This window comes from Haemaphysalis longicornis, unplaced genomic scaffold (assembly GCF_048455015.1).
Source record: "Haemaphysalis longicornis isolate Haplotype H1 unplaced genomic scaffold, Haemaphysalis longicornis Haplotype H1 scaffold_93, whole genome shotgun sequence".
Taxonomy (NCBI): domain Eukaryota; kingdom Metazoa; phylum Arthropoda; class Arachnida; order Ixodida; family Ixodidae; genus Haemaphysalis; species Haemaphysalis longicornis.
Genome location: NW_027526466.1, coordinates 122,809 through 142,660, shown reverse-complemented (window position 1 = coordinate 142,660; position 19,852 = coordinate 122,809). Strand labels below are relative to the sequence as shown.

The window sequence follows — 19,852 nt, the reverse complement described above, 5'->3', positions numbered from 1 at the left end:
CATCAAGCTGACATTTACTTGACACATACTGTAAGTTTATTATTTTTAAATTAAAAAGTACAAGCACATTAAAAATATTTAAAATTTAATGAAGTGTCTTGGAAACGGAAGTAGTCTATGCTGTTTTGGGGCCGCAGATAACAACTTTTTTTTTTTTTTCACCTTTGCCAATCGCACTCGCCAGTTGCCGAAAGCTCCAGAAGCAGGCGACGAGCAGCGTGGTTCGCGGCGAGTCGGGAGACCAAAGTTTGGGCATTTTTCACGTCGTTCTGCTAAAAAAGTGAGTAGAGCAAACCAACAATGCCTTGTAGTTCGTTCGCTCTGTGATGTCCGGGGGGCTAGAATCGCCCGCACTTTGTTTTAGCTTTGCGTAGTACAAGATCTAGCCCTAAACCCACGTGTAGCAGGCGACGTAGAGCCGGCGTGCCGGTGCTCAGTGAGGTTTCCGGATGGTCACTTGGCGGTTAAGTACGAGTGGGGCGCGGGGAGAGCAAACGCGCGTTGTTGGCGTGCGACACTAAGCTATTGCACGAGGAACGCCGCGCTGCGAGTGTCTCGTGCTCGCGTGAGGCCATCGCGCTCGCGGACCGCACGATGCAGCTCGAGCGCGGTGCGGCTGGTAGCCAGGGGTGAAGGGAACTACAACAGGCGCTCCGCAATTTTCAGGATCGGAGAGAATGTTACTATATTGGAATCACGACCTGATAGCCCTAGAGGAATACTATTAACGTTTTTGTATGCTTAGGCGGTGGCTTGGGGATCGTGGGGCAAATAAAAGAGGGCTTGTCCCGTCGTCCTTCCTGAGTCGTCGCGTGTGTAAGTTTTTGCAGTATGACCCCGCTTGCGTAAAATTGCGTTTTAGTGAAGCAAATGGAGGTTCCGATGGCTGCATTTTCACCAGCGCCTTTTAAAAGTAACAAACCGGTGGACTAGACTAACCTAAAGGCGGTTATAATAGGAGTCGATCATCTTTTTTTTTTTCCGCTACGCACGCTTGTGCGATTTTCTTGAGTGCCGTCACGTGATGTGCTTTCTTCCACTTACACACGTTGTGGACGACTTCACAGGCGTAGTGTGGAAAGCAGTTCAGGCGAAAGAAACGCGATGGTAGAAGGCCTCTTTCATGCGGTTACCGGTTACCTAGTCCGAGGTAGAAGGGGGACGAGGGTTTGCTGCCCTGGGTCACAGGGTTTCCACTTGAGGGGCCATGCAGACAAAACACAAGTTCGGTTCATTCGAAAGGTTGCCTGGTTGGAATCATACTGACACCACTTTTAACGCACACTTCACACAAATAAGCTGGCGTAGAATTGAAGCGCTAGGACAGAGACAAGCAAGTGGGACACACAAGGAATTTAAGCGCTAGAACACAGGGACAAGCGAGTGGGACACACAAGGCCCCACACAAGGTCCCTGTGTCCTAGCGCTTCAATTCTCCGTCATGTTATATCAACAGGCCCAAATCAGCACCCTCGTGAACAAATAAGCTATATAATTCGGAAAAAAGGGAATGGCCATGCAACCCAATAGCTCATTTCCCGCAACAGAGCCTGTGATGTAGAACCTACATAGGTCGGCAAAAGCAAACGCAAATTAGGCAGGGCTTGTAAGCTAGACAGACGAGGTATTTGCGCTTAAATATAACGGATATTCATTTTACAACAGCAAGAATGGCGGGGTAAGCAATGAAAACTACGAAAATAGATGTAAACTTTCCTGCTCTACACGGACTCCAAGGAAGCCGTGAGAGAATGCGGGAAAAATAACGCGCGTAGTCCAGGAGGCCTTCGACAAGTCGGCCGCACAATTGCAATTCGCTGGGTCCCTGGACATAACGGGATACCGGGCAACGAGGAGGCACACAAGGCAGCACAGGAGACGCTTTCCAGCCCCGATAATTGCCAGAAACCCCCGTCGCGACCGACAAACGTCTTCCCCGCTCCCCAAGCGTTGACCATCTTTGGAGCTGTCGAGCTGCCCTGCCTTGAAGGACCAGAGAAACCGCGCACATGTGCTCATTCCTCCTCCAGTCAGGCCACAAATGCTGTGGGAGTGGAGCCATCTTCCTTGGAATGCTTAATATAGCATATAAATAGCTGAAACATAATCCGCCGGGGGCTGCCACAGAAGCTTGTGCCAGCCCCAGTCCAACGGCCTTCCTGGCTGCTCCAAAAGGCAATTTATCTGCTCCCAGGACTCCACCCCCTGTAATTTTTTGTTCATTGTCTCGCCCTGAATGTGCGGACATGGGGAAGCGCTGGCAGGAGCAACTGTAGCTGATGACTTGCCTCCGACATTGGTGCACCGGGTTTTCAGTTCCAAGTGTCTCAAAGGTGGGGGATGCAATGTGTGGGCACATGTTGTACTACTTCGGAGCGCCTGGAGCGGGTTGTGGCAGCTCGTTACTGTCGTGGTGATATCCTTGGCCATTTTTGCCACTGCGTCCATTGCTCAGTCCTTCTCGGGCAGCTATCACTTCCCACTCTTCATCTCGGAGTTCAGTAGGAGAAACCCCGTGTCACATTGTCATTTGGTCGTGCCCAGACATATCGGAATCACGTAGAACTCATCTCGTCCTTCATTCTTCCCAGAATGGGAGGTCGTCATCTCTTGCCCCCCCCCCCACCCCAAGCAGGAGACCCAGTGGACTTAAGCTCCCAAAAAATGGCAGCGTCGATGATGGCAAGGGTGCGGAGCACGGGGACTCGAAATGACATCCAAGTTGCGTCCCGAGTGACATGCAATTTGCTCCCTGACTGTCATTCAATTTGAGCCCTGAGTGGCACCTTGATTATTCCCCGAGTGAAACTGCAACTCGCGGCTCAAATCGAATTTCGCTTGATGGTGGTGTGCGCATGCATGGACGCGGGCGGACATTGGGAGGTCCTACGCTACTCCGCACCGTTACAGGCGGGGAAGTAAGCTGTTCCACTCTCAGGTACTAACTTGCGATCGTAGCCCAATGGGTAAGACGGCTGACACTAACTCTGTTTGGTCTACCAGACACAGGCTGGAATCCTGCTGGTGCCTGTGGGATTTTTTGTGATTGTAAATGCTATGCGCACGGAGGCGGACGGACGTTGTGCGGTCCTAAGGTACTCCGCACCTAACACAATGGCAGTCTCACTGTCTAGGTGTGCACAGTGCAATCGGCACCACTTTTGGGCCAAGGGCAGTGTTTGTGTTTGTGGCCACTGCCAACTGTTCTAGCAGTTCACCCCTGTGGTGGGTTTCATGCGGGAGAGCCAGCATGAGGATAGCTGAAGGAGTGCATTGCAATCCAGTGAGCAGGTAGTAGCGAAGAAATGGGAGCGTTGAAGCTGGCAGGGAAGCTTGCGGGATTGCCAGTGAATCGTTTTCTGCCGCCTTGAATTTCTCCGTCACTCTCGAAGTCCTCAGCAGCTGACAAGGACCAAGCCAACCAGTCTTGCCTGTAAACACAAATGCGCTGCCGGACAGCATTTTATTTTGCTGCGAATTTTTCCATACTGGGAGCGTGACGGCAGACGGAGGGCGTGGTGGGCCCCTAAGCAGCTCTGCTGTTAGAGGTCTGTTCTTAACATTCATTGCGAAACTGCCGCACCTTGTTTTGAATACAGTGCTGCGTTGGCATGCTTTTGTTTGGTGTGTTTTTCAACAACCTCCTTGTCTGTGAGAAAGGGAGTGTGGAGCAAATGCGGTTCTCACCCGTGCCCGTGCAGCCACTGCTGCCATGTACCGCCGAGTGCCCGTGCGCGGGTGGGTGTCCCAGGCCCTGCGCCGCCACTACGCCAAGGACGTCCGCTTCGGCCCCGATGTGCGCGCCGCCATGCTGCAGGGCGTCGACGTGCTGGCCGATGCCGTGGCCGTCACCATGGGGCCCAAGGTGGGCTGCTGCTCTGTTTCTCATGCCCCCATTCTTCTTTTGACGAGCTTATACAGCTGACTCTCGATAATTTCTAGTTGCTTGATTAGAATTTTTGGTTAATTAGAAGTGATGGGCTGGTCCCGGCAATGGTACGTGCAATCCAGTGGCAGAAATTTATCGATAGTTGCTAGTTAAATCGGGAGTTGTTCCAAGTCTAAAGCGTGGAGGTGACCACCACTTTTCGACAAAATTCAAATTGTCTAGCTCAAAAACAGGGCCGTGTTCTGTACTGTTGTTCGCGGCACTGCAACTGACAAGCTGACGAAGCGACAGGCCAGTTAAAACACGTGTCTTTTTGAGGTTCTCAGCCGGCTTTGTTGCACAGTGGAAACTTGGGCATGCTGGTTTTGATGCTTCATGAAAAAACGGCGTCGCAGAATAGAAAAAATATGCAGAAGACTTTGTTGCACACAGCACTGTGGGAGCGGTTTACATACCTGCCAACTCTCAATTTTCCCAGAGACTCCCGATTGTACGGGAGCAGTCGTAAATGTCCCGAAAAAGTGCCCCAACCACGCTGCGACTGACTCTGTCGGAGGGTCAGCGAGCCACACAGTAGTAGCGCACTCAAGCCACGCCATCTCCAGTGAGCGTCGTAGGAAATTGGCACGGAGGGTGCAGAGAGGAGGACAGCACTCTCAAATTGATTTCTCTACTAAATAGTCGTGTAAACACAACGAGGGGTCGAAACATGGCCTAGAGACTCCAGACTACAATTTGCACAAGTAATCCAGCAGTGTTTTGAAATCGCCGTAGTGTCCCTTTTACGGGTGTCGACTGTATCTCAAAAAACAAACAAACCAACTAATCCCATTTTGAAGTATGCAAAGTCTTATTCTTTATATGGAAGAGTTAGAACATATGACTGCCAGCCTTTCAGCTGTGCACGCCATTTGGCATAGCACTGGGTCTCTCCTCAAGATAAGGCAGCAAGTCCTGTTTACTGTCAGATAAGATAAATAACGTTTTTTGCATCATAAAGCACCCCAATTGGCTACAGAGAACACCAAACAAGCTCCAAAAAGTAACAGGAACCTACTGGTTACCCCTCTAGGAACTGAGCTTCAGTAATGTCGCATCGTCCGCATCCTAATTTCTGCTTTTAAAATTGTTGAAATTCACCGAAGACGCAGTGGTATCGCGCGATTTGTGGCATTTTATAGCTTGCATCACACTGCACACGGGGCCATCTTGTTCCGCAACTGATACGCAGTTTCACCTTTTGCTGTTGGTTTTAAAAATTTATTTATTTATTTATTTTGACATACTGCCAATCCCATTTGGGATTTTTGCAGGATTGCCACCTGGCTGGCAAAATATGAACAAAAGTGCATTTTTCTCGCAGAATGGTAGATGGCACGAGGGGCTTGTTGGTTAATTGAAACAGCCAGCATGGTTTTCAAATCTGCCCTTGAATGTAACGATAGCCGGCTGTCAATGCTCTATGGGCGTAATCTGAAAAGGTTAGCAGGAAAGGTATGCTGCCCATGCAGTGCAGTTTGAGCAAGGAAAAGCATGCCTGGCACCTCCAGCTTTGGTGAACTTAAGCAGCAGATGGGGAATGGCATCGCTTTGGGCAAGCTTGTACGCTTCTGTGGGCGTGCTTGCATTGCGATGCTTTGCTGCAGGACACAGAGAGGACACTGCTGAACTGGCCCAGTGCCTGTCGGGGGTAAAGCGAGCTCCGAGACCGTATGAATCGTGGGCGCTGACATGATACAATTCCCATGGTTGCCAGAGCAATTGCATTCAGCCTTCTGTAATTATTTATCTAAAACAATGAACTGAAGGAAAATGGTTACACACAATTGCCTCAGTAATTAAAACTAGCTTTATAAAAAACTTTTAGTGTAATTAAGCTTTAATTAGCAAACAGAGTAAGTGCAAACAAAGAGTACGTTCAGTTTTGTTTTCGATTTTCTTTAAGTGTGCTAGGATGTAGCGAGGCCCTTGCGCAGTGTGCGTGTGTGCAGTCTCCAGCTCAGATCTGCGTGCGTGCAAAACGTGTACAACGGGAACAACTCGGATGCACACGCTGAGCAACTGCCTTCCTGGGCGCTTGCTAGGCTGGCATTCATTTCTTCATGTTAAGCACTTCATCTATGGCCCTGAACTGACGCCGGAAGAGCGATTCTGATCTGAACTTGACGACCGCAAGTTCACTACAGGCTACGGAGTGGCAGCCAGTGGTCGTTCCCATTGGAAAAGAAATAAAAGGAGCTTTTATAATCGGTCCGTTTCAGTTTTATTCATGGAACGGCTCTCCGTGCTTCGAACTTTAGCGCAAACCTTCGTGAAGGTAAATATGTAACGAAGTGAGGTTTCTTTTTTTAATCAGTAACAATAAGTCAATATTCTCTCCTCGCGCGCTCTGTGCGGCAAGTTACGCCCCCATTCAGTCCCGCAAGCTTTTCCTTCGAAGTGGTGGAAAGTAGCTAGAACTTGAAGAATACAGACAGAAAGGAAAACGGGACACGCCACTGACTGTATTTCTTCGCATACTCCCTTGGCATGCATTCTGCCACTCCGTTGGCCTGCGATCGACCATGCTCTTTTGTTCCTGTGCTTCAAAGGGACCGCGACTCACCGGCAATATGAGCGTTGGCCCATGTGATAACGTTTCTTTTTTGTGTGTGTGTGTATCAATAACGGTTTCACATTCAGCTAAAGCCACAGTTCACTTCACTTCATTTGAAAAGCATGGAAATTACTGCTGACGAGCACTCTCTCGTCAGCAGTTGCCACAAGTGCAACAACATTAACGTAACGCAAACTACTTAACATCGTGCGCCCCCGGAAATGCTCTGCATTTGATCGTGCCCCTCGCGAGGGGGATGTTTGACGCTACCTCTTGCAAGACCGAGTGCAACCGCCGAAAATAAAGTCCCACGAGCGGCGCGCGCGCCGTGGACTGGTGGCGCCATCTGTCAGCTGCGACGCGAACTACCATCAAGGCAGTCAGAAAACCGAACGCGCGAAATACAAACTGGTTTGCTTTTTCTGTGCGTCTCAGTGCGGATCACCTGATTCCTTGGCGTCCTCACGCATGCGATCATTCGAGCTTAAGTGTTGTGTGAGCGTTGCCACATCTTGTTCAAATAGTATCAGTACATATAAGTCACACGCTAAACCAAAAACACGTTGGTTACCTACCCACAGGAGATAAACTGCGCAATGCTGTCGATGCCGCCTACACAATATCCGTCTGGCCAGCCGGCCGCCATGTTACAATTTCTCCCATCATGCTTTGCTAGCCGGACGCGGAAACACCACAGCAGCACGTTGCCAGGTTCATCGCTTTCGCCATTTTTAGTAAGCAAAAGCTCAGCTGGCAACCTTCAAATCGTTGTATCATGTCTGCCACTATGTGTCATACGGTTCCAATGCATTGGCTCAGCGGCACGCTTTCCCTCTAGAGTCAGTATATTATCTCTGTGGCCACTGTTCGTGCTGAGCATGCACTTGAGAACAACTTCTGCAGTCCGACAGCACGCTGACCCTGCCACTCTTTTGTGGGAGATCAGAGTTGAGGCTTTGAACTCCATGTGTTGTCGTCTGCTTGGAGTGTTTGTCCTCCCTAGAAGTAAATGGGAAAGGGAAAAAAACGCTGTCTTGCACCCCAGCCCCATGTTTGACCCTCCTGCCTGCCGTCTTTGCGCAGGGCCGCAACGTGATCCTGGAGCAGTCGTGGGGGTCGCCCAAGATCACCAAGGACGGCGTGACGGTGGCCAAGGCCATTGAGCTGAAGGACCGCTTCCAGAACATCGGGGCCAAGCTGGTGCAGGACGTGGCCAACAACACCAACGAGGAGGCCGGGGACGGTACCACGACGGCCACGGTGCTGGCGCGGTCCATCGCCCGCGAGGGCTTTGAGCGCATCTCCAAGGGGGCCAACCCCATCGAGATCCGCAAGGGGGTCATGCTGGCCGTCGAGCGGGTGGTCGAGGAGCTGCGCAAGCTCTCCAAGCCCGTCACCACGCCCGAGGAGATCGCCCAGGTGGCCACCATCTCGGCCAACGGGGACAAGGCCGTCGGGGACCTCATCTCCGACGCCATGAAGAAGGTGGGCCGTGACGGCGTCATCACCGTCAAGGATGGCAAGACGCTCAGCGACGAGCTGGAGGTGATCGAGGGCATGAAGTTTGACCGGGGCTACATCTCGCCCTACTTCATCAACACCAGCAAGGGGGCCAAGGTGGAGTTCCAGGACGCACTGCTGCTGCTCAGCGAGAAGAAGATCTCCTCGGTGCAGTCCATCATCCCGGCCCTGGAGCTGGCCAATGCCCAGCGGCGGCCCCTGGTCATCGTCGCCGAGGACGTCGACGGCGAGGCCCTCAGCACGCTCGTGCTCAACAGGTGTGCACCTGGGGCCGTTGAGAGGGCTGCTCAAAGTCGCTTTGTCAATGCAGTCAAACCTTGGTGTAACGAAGTTGGTGAAATTGAAACTTCACTACATTGAAATTCGCGGTTAAAATGAAGTGCTAACCGTGTGGAACAGTTCCTGCTAACAAAAACGTGGCTTGCGCACTTTTTGTGTTTGTGCTGGCACTGTCAGAGCCAAGGATTTTTTTTTAACCGCATTAGTTGGAGCTTAATCATCTACGCGGGCATAACCGCATGGAGCATTTTCTGCGTGCAACAACGCGCCTCGCGAGTCACAAGCACGTTGATGCATACGCGCAGGAGACCACTTGCGTGTTGTGGGTAGCTCAAGCGACCGCTTCTAACCGCTCTCTGAAACGCTACACGTGTGGCAAACGAAGTTACTCATGCAGGCAAGAAGCTAGTAATGTGGCCAAAATTACACTGTAAAACGTCATCCGCACCGCTTAGGAAAGTACCCATCCAATATCCTCCGCGGTGGTAGGCCTAATCGTCTGGCGGGGCCAGCCGGCATCCCCACACGCTTCTAATCTCTCGCCATAGGGTGTGCGCATCCCATATTGCGGACACAGCCGTGAAAAAACGGGAGCAAGGCTCATAAAGGCCCACAAATGCTTTGCCGCGCACTTGCTGGAACGATGGAACCGAACAAGCATGAGCGAACTTGAGCGAAGGACAATGCGGCGGCGCCATACACAGTAGGCAAGGAGCTCGCTCGTGCCGTTGGGTGGCCCGTGTTGCCGTTTGAGTTTTATCGACACCCGTTTCAGCTCTTGCGTCTCCCAAAATCTACTTCTACAACCAAACTTCATTACGTTAAAATTTCAGCAAACGGGACTTTGGGGTTCTCAAAGGACTTTGAAACGTGAATGCTCGTGCTCTTGGGTGCAGTTCCTGTATGCTGTTGTTACAAAAACAATTATTTAAGTCTAGAACGATTTTAAAGAGCTTGATCGTAATAAGTTTTCACTTGATATGGGATTAGAGAGTAACCTGGTTCGGTACACAGGTGGTGCAAAAAAAAAGAAAAACTGCCTGTTTTGAGCGTGTTGGTAGGTTTTATCAGTTGTGCCACTAATAATTGTTTTTTATTTTTAAGCAAGTTTAACTCTAATATTGAACTTTTTGTCAAGTTACGAGAAAAAATTTGGGCAACTGTGGCGACACCAAAACATGGCAGGGGAATGTGAAAACTCAACTGCCTTCAAACAGGGGACATACTAGTTGAAATTAACACGAAGAAATGTACGTGGGCAGGGTGTGTAATGCGAAGGCAAGATAACCGTTGGTCATTACGGGTAACTGAGTGGATCCCTAGAGAAGGCCAGCATTGGCAGGGGGGGCAGAAACAAAAAGTTTGTGGGGAGAAATCGGTCGCAGTTAGCAGAGGATGCGGGTTCGATTCCCGGCTGCAGCGGCCGCTTTCCTGATGGGGGCGAAAAGTGAAAATGTACGAGATTTCGGCGCAGGTGGTCAAAACTACCGTATTTATTCGAAAATAGGTCGAGCACGAATAAAGGTCGACCCCCTAAAAATTGAAGTCGCCGAAAAAAAAATAATATATTCGATTATAGGTCGACCCATACTTTTAAGAGAAAACTTGAGGAAACTTTTTAAAACTCCCATTTATTTACAACGCGGTCACCTCACTGGTCGGAGCCACACACTGCGTCGTCGTCGGAACTTGCGCCGCATGCGCCGCAGTTCATTACCCACCCCCGCCCCCGACTGGCTTTGAAGGCTGAACGGCCAATCCCGCCTTGCAGCGCTAACTGTTGAGCTTTGGTCTGAATATCTTTGCAGGACACTCGGTGTCCTTTCGCACGCTCCTCTTCCACGTGCAGCCGGAAATCACAACGAAGCAAACACAAAGAAAGCGCATGAAACGGAGAACGGGAGATAGTAGAGACAGCGAGCGAAGCAGGCAACGCCGTTCCGTTCACGAGGTGGCTACGCTAGCTGGCGAAAGTCACCTTTACCCCCACCTCGCGCTAGCCGCTACCGCGGCTCCGAAGACACCAAGCCAAGCCAATCTGGCTCTCTAGCCAGTACGTCAGCTCGCTCGTGTCCGGTTCGGCCGCAGGTAATGCGCGATAGCCGGCAGTGACTGTGGGTGGTTTTCTTACGCTGATTGTTTTGTTATTTTTTCCTTTATTTTCTTGCCTGTCTTTGTTCTAGATGCTCCGCGCTGCCGCCTCAAATTGAGGAGCGCCGGGCGCGACGGAGAAACGGATCGCTCGGTGCGCTCGCCATTTTTGATCACGACTATAGGTCGAGGTTCTTCGGTCACGATTATAGGTCGACCCTCAATTTTTAAGCACATTTTTGGAAAAAAAAGGTCGACCTATATTCGAATAAATACGGTAATGTGGAGCCCTCCACTACTGCGTCGGAGCGTTAAACCCCGCAGTCCCAGCTGATGTGGGCCAACACCGCCCTGGCCGTGAACGGTGGTTCGGTTGCCTTGTGCGTGCAGGCTGAAGGTGGGCCTGCAGGTGGCGGCGGTCAAGGCCCCCGGCTTCGGGGACAACCGCAAGGCCACCCTGCAGGACATGGCGGTGGCCACGGGGGGCCTGGTGTTTGGCGACGAGGCCAACCTGGTCAAGCTGGAGGACGTCCAGGCCGGGGACCTGGGCCAGGCCGGCGAGGTGGTCATCACCAAGGACGACACCCTGGTGCTCAAGGGCAAGGGCAAGAAGGAGGACGTGGACCGCCGGGTGGCCCAGATCCGCGACGAGATCGAGCTCTCCAACTCCGAGTACGAGAAGGAGAAGCTGGGCGAGCGCCTGGCCCGCCTGGCTAGTGGGGTGGCCGTGCTGCGCGTCGGGGGCTCCAGCGAGGTGAGGCGCCACAGGGAACCTGCAGGGTTGGCTTTGCTCTCGTTACTGGAAGCCTAAATGTAAGTTGGGAACTAAGTGACTGCCCTTTCCCTTTGAAGACAAGGTGGCTGGTGTGGCCTACAAAGAAGGAAGGCAATGCTTAAAACACGAGAAAGAGAAACTGGACCAGGCGGTAAACTCAAAACACAAGTAAACAAATAAGACAAGGTTCACCGTCCGTCATATGGCGTAGCATGGCTTGAGACAAATCATGTGGATGACTTCAAGCCACGTGCATTCTCGGGATGTGCCGCAGTCACCATCGGACAACCTCGTAGACAAATTAGATGCGTGGTCCAAGATGCGAGAAGCTTCTCACTGAGGCCGCGTCATCGACATCGCATCTCTGCTGGTGTGCGCTGGCCAGTCGGTGTTTTGCGGGTGATGCTTTGGTCACGTCGGGTTGGCGTCATCAGGGTTTGTGTCGTTGCGGTGCTGGAGGGTTTGCATTCCGTCGATGCTGTCCAGAAGCTGCTGCTTTTATTTCCCTCTTACGTCAAGTGGGCGACCTTCCGTGCTCCGAGTCAGTGCCGTTGCAGCGACTTGGCAATCTCTGCATATGGCGAGCAGTTGAAGCGCTGCCGGCATCGGCTGGTGTGCAACAGGTATTCGTCTCATTCGGGCGTTGACCGAAAACCTCGCAGACCGAGTTCATTGTAAGGGCAGCGATGCTAGATCTGGCCAGCTTCACAGAGGACATCTGTGGGGGTAGAGTACTGATTAGCCGGTCGTACTGTCTTAAGCGCATGTCAAGGGCCTTCTCGATCCTGACTGCATCTGAGAGAAATTTAGCAGTTTTCAGTCGGCTGCGGGCAAGGCCAACAAAGAATTCTTGCTTTATTGCGCGCATCAAGAACAGCACTTTCTCTTCGGTCATATGCGGGGTCAGCACGGTGAAATAGTCTCATCCCCTTGGCAAAAATAGGGACCACTTGATTAGGGTGTTGCGTGCGTGTCTGCAGTGAAAGCTCGGCTCATTCCTTTCGTACGACGGCAGTGAATGTCTTCAAGAACTCGCTGTTGAAAAGCACCCCGGTCATACGGGAGCCTATCATTTGGAGCAGAACCTTCTGAATATGCCCAAGTGTTGGGCCACCTGTTGAATATCCAGCCTCTCTAACCATTCTTCCGGGCCTTCACCAGGGGACCCCTGAAGGGTGGTGGTTCTCGGGGCTCGAATGACGGGCAAAGTGGCTTCTTGCACCGTAGTGTTTGCCTTGGTTCCTTCTGGCAGGACAGCAAACTTGGCTAACCTTGAACTCGGTGGCTGTATCAGCTTTGAAGTGCGTACAGAGGGCTTACCTTATAAGAAAGAAGCGAGGTTCTCGTGTGTCCGACATACAGCTATCCATTGATAGATTTGACTTAGGCACGGGAAACTTGGTCATGAGAGGCTCGTTTGCATGCGAGTAGGAACAGGTTGCACTTGGGGGCTGGCTGCACATGTGCCCAGCAGGACGCCATCTCGTAACAAGTGGAATGTGCCCCTCGCGCGTCACTGTACCCAGTGGAAAGCTAACGGAGGTTCTTTTAGGAATTGCCGTTTATTGCGTCGAACTTGTGCTCAAGCACCCAAGAAACAGTCAACAGACTGGCATGCATCGTTGGCGGTGCTTGTTTTCCACTGTTGTGCTATTTTTGCTGAAAAATCTGTTTAAATTGAATTCAACAAGAACGGGGTAGTGATTGCAAACCCTTTTCCTAACAACAAGATTGCGGCAAGCAAGTGAGAAGGAAATGCCTTGAAAATGCACTGAAGACAAACCAGAAGAGAAGGTTTGCAGCTGTGTAAATCCCTGGTGAATTACGGGCAGCTGTTTCCTTCCTTGTATCACAAATCTCAAGTGCGCCTTGCAAACAAAAATTTTTTCGTATGTATTGTATTTGTTTGTGCCTGTGTGCATGCCTCATGTGGCACTGCAGTGCAGTCATTTGCATGGAACACTTGTCAGCTCTCCCGTGCTTTTTGAACACGCAGACCATGTCATCAAAGGGACAGTAGAAGTTTGTTCTGTAAATTGCACATTGCTTGTGTGCCTTGTAGTTTCAACAGGCTGTGGGTTTCACGGTCAAGAGGACAGCCAGCACTGACTGTCAACTGTTTCGATATGAGCTCTGTTTAGAATCCGTCACTGCCCCGTGAGGTAAGAGAAGTTGAGAAGCCATGCCCTCCATTGCGAAGCTGGAAACGTCAGCCCTCCCACCAACCTCTGGATTGGGCTGGGCTGGGGCCTGGTGGGAGGGCTTTTGTGGGCCAGCCTTTCGGTGCCATTGCTAGGATGCATCTGCGGTAAACTTGAGCAGGCGGTGAAAAAAAAGCAAAAGCTCTCGTCTTGTGTAAACTTGCTGCACTTCCGTGGTGTGAGGCAGCAAACGAGAAGGCCTGTGTGTGGGGAGCTACAACAGCTGGTGAACCCAGTTGACGCTGCGTGGTGCGTGCAGGTGGAGGTGAACGAGAAGAAGGACCGGGTGAACGACGCGCTGAACGCGACGCGGGCGGCCGTGGAGGAGGGCATTGTGCCGGGGGGCGGCACGGCCCTGCTGCGCTGCCTGCCCGCCCTGGAGGCCCTGGGGGCCGACAACGAGGACCAGCGCACGGGCGTGGGCATTGTGCGCAAGGCCCTCAAGCAGCCCTGCATGCAGATCGCCCAGAATGCGGGCGTCGACGCCGCCGTCGTCGTCCAGAAGGTCGTCGAGGGCAAGGCCGACTTCGGCTACGACGCCATGCGCAACGAGTACGTCAACATGATCGACGCCGGCATCATCGACCCCACCAAGGTGCGTCGGGAAGGGCGTAGGGAGACAGGGTTCCCTGGGGCAGCAGGGCTTTCAAAATCAACTTTTTTATTTCTTTGTGGATGTGGATGAAAATTGGCGCAGCTACTGGAAATACTTCTGTGATAACACCATAAAAAATTTCAAGGTAATATTTTTTTGATAACTCTTTTATTTAATAAATTTTCTTTTTGTTCCACTTGTACCGAGCTGGAGCAACTTATAAAACATGATAGAAAACTTGTTCAGAGTGCTTTGCATTCCAAAATGAATGGACGAGGTCGTGACAGTTCTAGAATTTTTTTGTACAGCACAATGTATTTTAGTTTTCATTTTTTTAGAGGTTAATGTGCAACAGGCATGTCGACTGTGAACAACTATTTGATAAAAAAAATCACAAAAAACGAACCGGGAAAACCAAGAGTGTCACGACCTGGACTGTTCACTAAGGAATGTAATGCAATAAAGCAAATGAACAACTTGGTTACGTAAGTCACACTGATTTCAAAAACGCGTTTACTGACCACGAAAACAAGCAGTCTTGACAGAAGGGCAATAACGGCAAGTTTGGTTTCGAAACCTGCAATGCCTGCGTCGTCTGGCAACAAATGCAAGCCAGAAATCCAATATAATCCAATACGATCCAATATAATAATTATATCAACGGGCGGTCGGTACTCGGTCCGTGCGCCGGTCTCTCGCGTCATTTTCGGCGGAGGTTCGCGTTTGTGCTTCGTGCCATGCCTGCAACTTTACTTTGATGGGATGCCAGGCACAGAGTGCCAGTTTGTCTGCGTGGCTGGAACACAGTGAATATCGTCACGGGGTGAGGCCGGAGGCAAGCGGTCCTTATCGAGCGAAGTGCGCAGTATGTCGGAAGTTGGTTGACATTGCAACACAATAATGGGGGAGTCTGCCTTGAAGAGCCATTAGAAAAGTGCCAAGTACCGATCCAAAGTTGTGGCAGGCGAGGGCTGCTCTTCCGCCACGAGGTTTTTGCAAGCGGCAAACATCACAGAAACGACTTTTCAGTGGGAAAACACGGAAACATCCTCTCGAGCCGCAATGACAGAAGCCAGCAGCATCACGAAGCTGCTGCGAATTGATGTTGAAGATGCTGCTTTTTACCATACCTGCCAACTCTTCCGAATTTTCCGTAAAATGTACGCATTTTGATGCGTCTTCCGATTTTACAAATCCTGCCTGAAATTTTACGAATTTTTGAAAAAACTGGGACCATCCATTTAAACGACACTGTGGAACCTGCGCCACCACGAGAAAGCAATACGTAGTCTTGTTATCACCATCTGCGAAGCTGCGATTTCTGTCGTCTTCTCGGGGTGGGCTACGCAGCGGGGTGAACTTGCTGCTACCTCGGCAAGCCTGCTTATAGCATGTTGTCCACGGGCCGGTTACGACTTCCGTGTTCGTGGCGCTCTTTGTATGACTGCCACGTCCTGTGCGTGGTACGACTGCGGTAGTTGCTTCGCAGTGCAAAGGCGGGCTCGAAGCCGCGAAAGCACTACCAAGTGTTCTCGAAATCGTAGATATCCGAATTTGCTGCCCTTCCCAATGAAGTTGCTGCTCATTACTCTTCAACACTGACGGTCTTCATGTATGGTTCTGAAAACATGAGAACGTGTGAAGAAAACATGAATCATTTTAGACTTAAAAATTAAAGTGTGCTGCCCACCACTTCTCCCAGTCCGCAGATATTACGAATTTCTATGTCACCAGGTTGGCAGGTATGCTTTTACGCAGAACTTGAAAAGGTGGAGCAGCTGAGGAGATTTTGCAAAGCAGCAAAGCGAGTGCCGGAAGAAGAAGAAGAAAAAAGAAAGGAAAGGCCGGGAGGTCAACCAGGTGTAGAGCCCGGTTTGCTACCCTGCACTGGGGGAATGGGGCTCAGGGAATAAAGAAGGGAGGGGGGGGGGGAAGAGATAGGAATGGGAAAGCGCGCACTCTAGTCCCGTTTCGGGCACTATAGTCTTTCACGCAAGTTCGTTTCACTCTGGAAACGTAAAAGGGCTTTCGTCGCCTTCTGCGAGGTCGATGGTAAAGACCGATGACTTGGAATAGTTTCCACCGTAAATGGTTGATTGTCCAACAATCGGCTCAGCGCGGTGGCAAGCACGCTCCTCTCCGACAAGTATTCGGGGCAGCGACACAGCACATGTTCTATAGCCTCTTCCGCCCCGCAGGCATCACAGTGGGCGCTGCTGGCCATCCCGATGAGGAAGGAGTAGGCTTTTGTGAAGGTCACTCCCAACCACAGTCTACAAAGTAGAGTGCCGGAAGTTCCTGGTGAACCTGATCCGGGAAGTGTGAGGTGCCCTGTTGTTCATGGGCTCATGTTTCGACCCCTGCCTTGGGAAGCTGAGAATTGTGCCTGACTGCCTGGTCGACAACCCTGAGCACAAACGAGACATTGTGTGCGCACGGTTTTGCCTAGGAAAACTGTGGAAAAGGTCATGAACGTCGGGGCACTTTTCTCGTGCGGCTGCTGAAGCACAATGCTTCTTCCTCGCAGTTCTGGGCCAGGCCTCAGTGGAAAGAGGCTTCAGCATCAACAGGCAGGTTGCGGTCGAGAATTTGGCAGAGCTGTCGCGTATCTGCGAGGCTGCAAAAAACCATGGCGGCCTGCTCAACGTTCCCATTTCAGAAGAGTTAAGCCCGGCATAGGTATCCAGAAACAAGCACTGTCATGGCAGACAACTTCAAAGAGAAAAGAGCCCAATAAGATGCAAGGGAGGAAGTCAAAGCTTCAAAAAACTCAAGTGCCTGCTGGAATCCACGGACCGTTTTTCGGAAGGGGCTGTAGCGAAAAACGACTTCGCCTACTTAGTCAAGGCAAACAGCTTTCGCCGAACTACAAAAAGAAAAAAAAGCTGGAGATAGCTTCTATCCCCTCCAAAAGCACGGACTTAATGGCATCTGTCAAGTGGCCGCGGTAGGAGTCCAGAACCAGGAGTTTACTCCTTAAACAGCAGAGCACCGGCACATCACTACCAAACAGTCCCGACCCAATCTTCGACGAGGGTGCCACTCATCCAACCATTCTCGTGGGCTCGCACAACGCAAGAGTCCTCCTCTTAAAAATAGTGTACGGTGGCAGCTTTTGCCTCTCGGCCATGCAACGGTGGCGTGCTGCTTCTCGTGGCCTGCAGTTTTGACCTTGACTTCTTTCGCGCCCTTGTCACTTCTCGGTGTAGGTCGAAATACACCGGGGTCCGGTCGGCGTTACCGATCTGGCCCACTCGGTACTCCTTTACCACCTGCTTCTTGATGACAAAGTGCTGGAATGCAAACAGCTTCTCCTCAAAGTCAGGGGGCAGCTTTTGGCACACAGGCGTCCGCCGTCACAGGCTAAACCCGAACCGCTTCATAAAGCGAGTGACCCAACCCCTGCTGGCCTTGAACCGAGTCCGCGCAACGCCTCGTACGTTTGCGATCTCCCTCGCCTTCGCCTGATTTATCCGTCGTCACAGGAATTCCACCCTCTCTTTGCTGCCAGATAAAGTCAACGAATTCCTTGTCCACCTCGTGGTGTTGACCTTTCTTGGGTCTTGAAGGCCATTCGCTTGGCAGCTCAGCTGAAAAGTTCAATTCGTTGCTTCTGCCATCGGCGCACGTTCTTCTCATCGACGCCGAATTTGCGCTGTGCTTGAAGGTTTGAAGTTTTCTCGACCTCCAAGACTACCTTCCGCTTCAAAGCCGCGGTGTAGTGGCACCGCTTGGTGGGCACCATTGTGCTGCGAACACGGGCGCTTCTCGAGGTCACGCAGCAACGAACGCAAGCAGACACAGAACACTCGGAGCCGAGTTCACAACGTTCAAACGAACAAAATGGCGCCTGCAAACCTGCAGGCTGCAAGCTTATGGCCGCGAGAGGGCGTTGAGTGGCTAGTGGTGACAGGAAAGCCGCACCCTCGAATCTAAGCCGACCCCCGACTTTCGTAAACGACTTTTTAAAAGTATCGGCCTAGATACGAGTAAAGACGGTACCCGAGTGCGGGCACAGTGGAGAGTGGAGATTGTGAACGATTGCGCAGTTTCCTGCGCACATGAGGTGTCGGAGGTTGGTCAAGTTCCTGTGGCTGCCCCAGGCCAGTAGATGGGCACTATTGACTGGCTCAGGTGCCTTGCTGGGGCTACTCACTAAGACTTGCATGCTACGAAAAGTCTGTCTGCCCAATGCTAGCCAAGCGTATGTAGGCAAGAATCCCAGGCTTTCGTGCGAGGAAAGAAACTTGTTTCTCCCAGAACCCCGAGCCATTTATTGTTATTTTCACCGTGCACTTTAGCCCATAGGTACAATTGTCGGCAGGCGAGTGCCGCCGCAGTTGGGTGTCATGGCAGCTGCGGGGATGTGCCTGACTTTAGACATTGAATTTAGGAACCAACTGCCTGTAAACTGACCGTCCTGATTTAGCGAAATGATTTGCAGTTGCCAGTGACTTAGATGGTGTTTTCTGTGGGAGTCATCTAGCATTAGCGGCCAAAGTGCCGGGCCAGTGTCTACAGACGAGGCTGAATGACTAGGCAGGAATGCAGCCGAGCCGCATGTGATGGGCCGAGAAAGGTTTGTGCAAAAAATTCCCCCGCATTTCCCCGAGGGGGAGAATGTGAAAGTGCGAATGCACGGTTGTCGGCCCGCTTGCGGCGCTTGCGCTCGGGCCCCCGCAGCCCACCGCCTCGCCGCCTTCTCTTCCATCTCTTCCATCGGGTTTGTAGTATCATGTGTACACCACGCAGTTATCAAGCCGCTATAACGTCGCTGAGTCGCCAACGCACGCCGCTGACGACGTAGTTTGAATGCGTTAAAGATATAAGGCGCGTCACTAACACTGATATCAGCGTCGCGTCCGTGGCTTGGTTGGTAGAGCGTCGCGCTGCGGCCGCAAAGTCCTCGGATCGAAACCTGGCGCCGGATGCTGTTTCTTTTTTAAATATAGAGGAGCACTGCGGACGCCGCCGCCGCCGCCGCCGCCGCCGGTGGATGGTTTGGGGTCGCTTATAAAGTGCATTCGCACTTAAAACTGCTTGTGGTTGCTGAGCAGAGCAACCAACGAAAGCAGCTCGAAACTCTTTTGAATGGGATGCAGGCCAACGGGGGCACTGCCGCAGTAGTGGCTGACCCGAGTCTTTCCGTGTGCAGGTGGTGCGGACAGCATTGCTGGACGCGTCGGGCGTGGCGTCGCTGTTGACAACAGCGGAGGCCGTGGTGGTGGAGCTTCCCAAGGAAGACAAGGCCGACCCCATGGCCGGCATGGGTGGTGGCATGGGAGGCATGGGGGGCATGGGCATGTGAGCAGCAGAGTACTCCCCTTGGGCCCTGTCTGGCAGCGCTGCAGCTGACTGGGACTGGCCAGTCTCCCGCTCGCATCGCAGGACTTGTGGGATGATGTAGTCCGGAGGCCCCGAGAAGTGCAGCCGCCCCCGTGTTGAGTGGTGCCTGGTTGGCTGCAGTGCTTGCCCACGGTCGTCAGGACATCAGTGTAGTGACTGGACAAACGGCTCGGGACCATCCCCCCACACCCATTGTGTGCATAGTCTGGGTTTTCCCGCTGTCGGAGCGGGGAAGCCGCCCATTTTCGCCCTGTTATTATTGTTCATAGAGATGACGTGTAAAAATAAAAGCGCGATTTTGTCATTTTCATATTGAATGGGGACAAGTGTCGTGTCTTTTTCTCGCATGTGTGTACCAAAGTACTGCAGACCTAAATTCACAGTCAAGATTCAACCTTCGGCAACACCCCTTTTCTCTCCTGTGCATAAGCCGCCAGTGCGGCGCGTGTCCGTCCTCTCTCAGCTGTTACGCTGGCTCGAAGAATCACTCCTGTTGGACTTGTGCCAACAACCAGTAGTCTGTGGCCTGAACTTGTAGTCCGGCAGCGTGCACATTCCA

General features: G+C 51.9%; 1 protein-coding gene across 1 annotated transcript; it reads left to right on the top strand.

The window, feature by feature from the left end:
- The first annotated feature begins 133 nt into the window (after positions 1 to 133).
- On the top strand, positions 134 to 19,610 carry LOC144154805 (heat shock protein 60A-like). The gene is made up of 6 exons (XM_077685904.1): positions 134 to 280; positions 3,702 to 3,865; positions 7,569 to 8,263; positions 10,767 to 11,130; positions 13,612 to 13,947; positions 19,103 to 19,610. Exons 2-6 carry the CDS (start codon positions 3,713 to 3,715, stop codon positions 19,253 to 19,255), a joined length of 1,701 nt encoding a protein of 566 aa, XP_077542030.1. The 5' UTR covers positions 134 to 280; positions 3,702 to 3,712; the 3' UTR covers positions 19,256 to 19,610.
- Positions 19,611 to 19,852: the final 242 nt, after the last annotated feature.

Coding starts and splice junctions, on each gene's coding strand:
- LOC144154805 (XM_077685904.1), top strand. CDS start 3,713: ATGTACCGCCGAGTGCCCGTGCGCGGGTGGGTGTCCCAGGCCCTGCGC. Junction 3,866..7,568: donor CCGTCACCATGGGGCCCAAG/GTGGGCTGCTGC, acceptor GTCTTTGCGCAG/GGCCGCAACGTGATCCTGGA. Junction 13,948..19,102: donor GCATCATCGACCCCACCAAG/GTGCGTCGGGAA, acceptor TTCCGTGTGCAG/GTGGTGCGGACAGCATTGCT.